Here is a 4,944-nt window from a genome sequence, read left to right as displayed (position 1 = left end):
AGCGGCGTGAATTGCCGCACGCACTCCCCCGCGCCGAGGCACGACAGCACGCGCCGCTCACTCTCAAAGAGGTTCCCGACGTACGGGTAGTCTATCACGCGCCCCGGCTTCGAGCGGTGCGGCTGCGGCTGCTGCAGCTTCGCCACTCCACTCATGATGTCGCGGGCGTGCTGCACACCGACGGCGAGCGCACACGTTGCGTACATGCGGAGCGCGACGGACTCCACCAGCAGCGGCTGCTGCTCCGCGGCGGTGCCGACGACGAAGGAGCTCAGTGCGTCCACAGCGAATCGGGCGCAAGCGAGCTCCGAGATCCGCTTCTGCACCGCCGGGTTACGAACTAACAGGGCGTCATAGCGCGCAGTGTTCGTGGCGTGCAGAGCGCATATCTCCTCCAGCTTGCCGAGGACGCCGCTACACGCAGCAGCAGCAAGAACGTTCTGCTCCGCCGCACTGGGCGAGACGGCGCAGTTGGGGTCGCTCACGCCCACGGTGGCCAGCCACGCGCTGCATGGCGTCGTCATCGCCGTGGCCTTGACGGCCTCACTTTTTGCCAGCAACGCATGTCGCGCTGTTTCCGTGGCCGACTTGCTGCTGTCAGTGGCGGCGCTATCGGCACTACTGGTGTTGCTGCTGCTGCCGCTGCTGCCGCGGATTCCAACTGCCTCCGCCTCCGGTTTGCCAGCGGTGAAGTGTTGGAGCAGCAGCATGTCCGCCAGCCGCCCCTGCTGCAGGAGCGTCGCCACGAAGTCCACGCGGCTGCGGCACAACAGCACACGACGCATTTTGCCTCACACGAGCAAAGCGTGCAACAACAAGATGTCGAAGTAATATAAATATATATATATATATATATATATATTTATTCAGTGCGTGGAGTCTTCCCACTTGCTTCGTAAATGTGCCCGCTGTATTTTCTGCAAGGGCCGACTCACGTCCTCTCTGTTTCTCTCTCTCCCCTCTCACTCTGCTACCTTTCACAAAGGGCATTCAAAAAAACAGGGGAGGCGGGGAAAGGTGACGGAACAACAGCAAGGGGGATGCCACTGTTGGGGCGGCATGCCACCGTTTATATCAGCCGTGCGTTACACCAAGAATGATCATATTCCGGTCAATCAAAGTGAGAAGCAAAAATATATATTCAAACTAACAGTATTCCTCCTATTTGGCAGAACCAACTTGGCATTGGGGTCGAGACTGTGGCACACACAAGCGGCCACGGTTATGTTTTCCTTCCTTCCCCGTATTGGCGTTTTGCGGGTCGTGTCAGGGCGCCCCGCCTGGAGTTACGTGCGTCCTGCCGCGTGAATAGGCGAACTGGCGTTGTGTATTTCATTACCAACCATGTCCTCATCGCTGCTCCCTTTTTTTTTTGTTTTTTTTACCTCCGCCACTGATATTTCTCCATCCTCAGATATCATCCATCAGATTTAGCTTCACTTTACCATCGGTTGTGTTGTCAAAGGCGGGCTTTCCAAGAGACGGGCACGTAGCACAGCGGAAGGCGTCGCCCTTCGCGCAGTTGCCGCAGCCGCCTTGGGGTATTTCCTGAAGCTGCTGCTGCGCGGCGGCCTCCATCTTCTGCTCCAACTCAGCGCGGCCGCAGGCGCAGTTCTTGCATGCACGCCGCCGTGTTGTGCAGTCCTCACCTTTCGTGGCCGCCTTCGTGGCGCGGTCCTCCTCCGTGAGCAGTGCGTCCTCGTCGATTGGCTGCCGCGTCTTGAGGCTGAACGCCTGAGCTGTGAAGGCAGACATTACACGCTTCTTTTCTTCCCTTTTCTCCTTGTGTTTTTCTCTCACTNTGAGGCTGAACGCCTGAGCTGTGAAGGCAGACATTACACGCTTCTTTTCTTCCCTTTTCTCCTTGTGTTTTTCTCTCACTTCCCTTCCTTGTTGCTAGAGTCAGGATGTGCGCAGCACAGGGTGTTCCTTCCGGTACACCAAGAGAGGGCGGTGAGGGAGAAACGCGGGAGAATGCACACAGACAGCCGGAACAAAACTACCAGGCGCGCACCCACGCATGCATGTGTGTACATGGGTCCGTGCCGACGTGTCTCCCCCGCGATACGGAGCGGGCCTCCACGCATACGCACACAACGGACAACTCCCCGCCCCTCGCCCGCCCAGTCAGGCTCCCGCGGGCAGCAGGAGCAGCAGCAGCAGCAGAATGGGCGGCGGCAGAGTGCACGGGGGTGGCGTTACATGACGGATGGCGGTGACCGGCTGGAGACGCAGCCAGTCAACCCACTCTCCCGTTTATGAAGCACCTCAGTGGCTTCAAAAAACCCTTTGGAGTTTCCTTTCTTCTTGTTCGTTTTATTCGGCTAACTTCACTTTCCCTTTCATGGCTTTGGCGGTTTTCTTTCTTTCTTTTGTTGTTGACTTCATGCTCGTGCTTATGTGCGTGTGTGTGTGACCCACACTGCATTGTTGGCCTTGTATCTCTTTTCCTGTGCTTTGCTTCCTTCACGCTTTGCACCAGCTTGCCTTTATCCCTACGACTCCCTGTGCGACCGGCATTCATGTTGACCAATACATACACACAAACACATGGACACACAAATTGCAAAACGAACGTAGCGCTTTTTCTCAGTCAGCCTTCTTTGGTTAGAATAATTAGGGGTATTGCTACAGCAGCTGCTGCTCATGATAGTGATGATGATGATGGTTATAGTGATGATGGCTTCCGAAGAGAGCAGAAATGGCTAAACGCGTCGAAGTCGAAGCAGCAGCAGAAGCAGAAGCCGCACCGGCTACAGGGAAGGAAAACAAGAACCTCATGTTGTGATGTTCTGCGTGGCGCATTCATATGTCTTTCGACGCAGGTGGCTGTGAGGGGATAGTGGGAGTGGCAGAAAGCTGAGGCCACAGCAGAACAGCAACGCCGTCAAGTCTCATTATACTCCAAATGGCGCTGCTTCTAAGGAAGCAGCAACGCCACTCCCATCCGCGTCTTCCGTTGTCCTTCCTTACTCCCCCTACCACCACATTTTCTTCGTTACGCGAAGAAACCAAAAATGAAGCTAGACGATGTGCGTGCTTACCGAGAAGCCGCACCGAGCTGCTGCAGTTCTCACTGCGCCCCCCTCTGCCCGCCCGGCAGACTCATGCGCACCTCTGGCCCTAACGAAATGCCGTCGGCGAAGTCGAGCACGCCGACCTCCATGCCCTCTGCGAAGTGGTACGGCGCTGTTTGGATGCTTGGGCGGCTGTAGTACCATTGTGGGCGGCTGCAGCTCCCGTCGTGGCCGATGTCCACGTCGCCCTCGCCGTGACCCGCGCTGTCGGCGGGCGCCGGCACCATGCGCACGCGCCGCTGAATCACGCCGCAGAATTTGTACAGGTCAACGATCATCTCGGCGCAGCTGATCTCCGTGCCCCGTCGGCGGGCGCCGGTCCACTCGTAAAGTCGCGGGTGAATGAAGCTCGTCATCAGCAGCGGGCTCTTGTCCAACGGGCGGCCGACATTTTCGTTGATGAACGTGCGCAGCAGGCGCTTCCGCTGCGGCGTCCACTCAAAGCCCTTCAGCCGGCGCACTGCAAAGCGGCTGTAGCACCACCGCTCCCCGTCACGCCCAAAGAGGCGGCGGTTCGCCTCCAGCACCTGCACGCACTCGTGGCGCACTTTGCCGTTTACGTCCGCCGCGTTCACGTCGACGTTGTCGACTACCTCCATTATGATGGCACCGCGCTTCTGCTTCCGCTGCAGCATCGACCGCTCGTCGCGCAGAATGTCAGCGATTGTGGTGGACGCGGCTGCTGTTGACGACGACGACGATGATGATGATGATGACAACGGCGTGACAGCGGCGTAGCCGTACTCCGCCTTCTCGACGGTGGCGGTTGTGGAGGACATGGGGCGCAGTGGCCACCGCTCGAGCTGCGCCGGTTCCACCACGACGGCGACGTGTGAGTAGCGCAGCGCGGCGGGCTGCATGAGACTGTACACGAACTGTGCCGTCGTGATCTTCCAGCTGGTAACGCCGGTGCCCATCATGAGCACGATGTCGCCCTCGCGCAGCGTCCGCTCCACCTGCGACCACTCCTCCAGAGGATAGTCCTCGTGCGGCTGGAAGAGCGCCGCGACGGCCTGCGCCTGCTGCAGCCCCACCAGGATGCAGAGCGTCACGTAGCCACCAAAGCCGAGCAGCGTACCGGCGCCGACCGTCACGCACTGGCGCGTGAAGCTCTGCGCACGTAGCCGCCGCCACGCCCCGCGCAGTGGGGACCATACAACGCGCATGGACGCGCGGCGTTTGCCCCTGCAGCGGCCAAAACTCAACGCTGCACCGGTGCTAAGGGAGCGAATGTAGCTGCTGCTGCCAATGTGCTGGCGCTGCCCGGTGAAGGCCGCAGCCCGCCTCGCCACGTACATGGCTAATAAACACACACTCCCTCTCTCCCACACACTAGAGTTCTCTACCGTCCTCTCTCACCCGCTGCACAGGAGGCGGCAGAATGAGCAGCTGCAGGCACCAGGAGCGTGCCAGACGGTTAGAAACGATGCAAGAAAAAGCACACAAGAAAGAGACAGTGCATCATACCGAAACAAACCACTGCCACCCCAGCACGCGTGTTGTGTTCCCCATTCCCGCCCCCGTTTTTTTTTTGTTTTGCGCGTTAGCCCCGCTGCCCCCGTTGCCATTGGCGATGCCACGCGGCGCTGGGACAGAACAATTCGGACATGCACGGAGCACGGAAAAAAACCGACAGACAGAAGAACCAACAAAAAACAAAACAAAAACACGCAACGAATCGCAAAACAACAACAAAAACAAAAAAGATGAACGATCGACTGCAATTGCTTGTTTGTTGGACGCAGACAGTGCTGCCGGACACAATCACAAGTACACAACACCCCAACCCACGTGGAGACTACTGAAGCAAAGAAGAAGAAAAAAAAAAAAAGGAAAACCGAACCAAGAACAAAAACAAAAAACAAAA

General features: G+C 57.9%; 2 protein-coding genes across 2 annotated transcripts; one reads left to right on the top strand and one right to left on the bottom strand.

Annotated features, from left to right (window-relative positions):
* Positions 1-563: 563 nt before the first annotated feature.
* Positions 564-836, top strand: DQ04_04981050 (hypothetical protein; the record flags this gene model as incomplete). The annotated part of the gene is made up of 1 exon (XM_009313908.1): positions 564-836. The coding sequence occupies one exon, from the start codon at positions 564-566 to the stop codon at positions 834-836; it is 273 nt and encodes a 90-aa protein (XP_009312183.1).
* Positions 837-3,073: 2,237 nt separating this feature from the next.
* Positions 3,074-4,375, bottom strand: DQ04_04981040 (hypothetical protein; the record flags this gene model as incomplete). The annotated part of the gene is made up of 1 exon (XM_009313907.1): positions 3,074-4,375. One exon carries the CDS (start codon positions 4,373-4,375, stop codon positions 3,074-3,076), a length of 1,302 nt encoding a protein of 433 aa, XP_009312182.1.
* Positions 4,376-4,944: the final 569 nt, after the last annotated feature.

Source organism: Trypanosoma grayi (assembly GCF_000691245.1).
Source record: "Trypanosoma grayi strain ANR4 Tgr_498_V1, whole genome shotgun sequence".
Lineage (NCBI taxonomy): Eukaryota > Euglenozoa > Kinetoplastea > Trypanosomatida > Trypanosomatidae > Trypanosoma > Trypanosoma grayi.
Note: the sequence above shows the minus strand (reverse complement) of the source record. Positions and strands in the feature narration are given on the sequence as shown.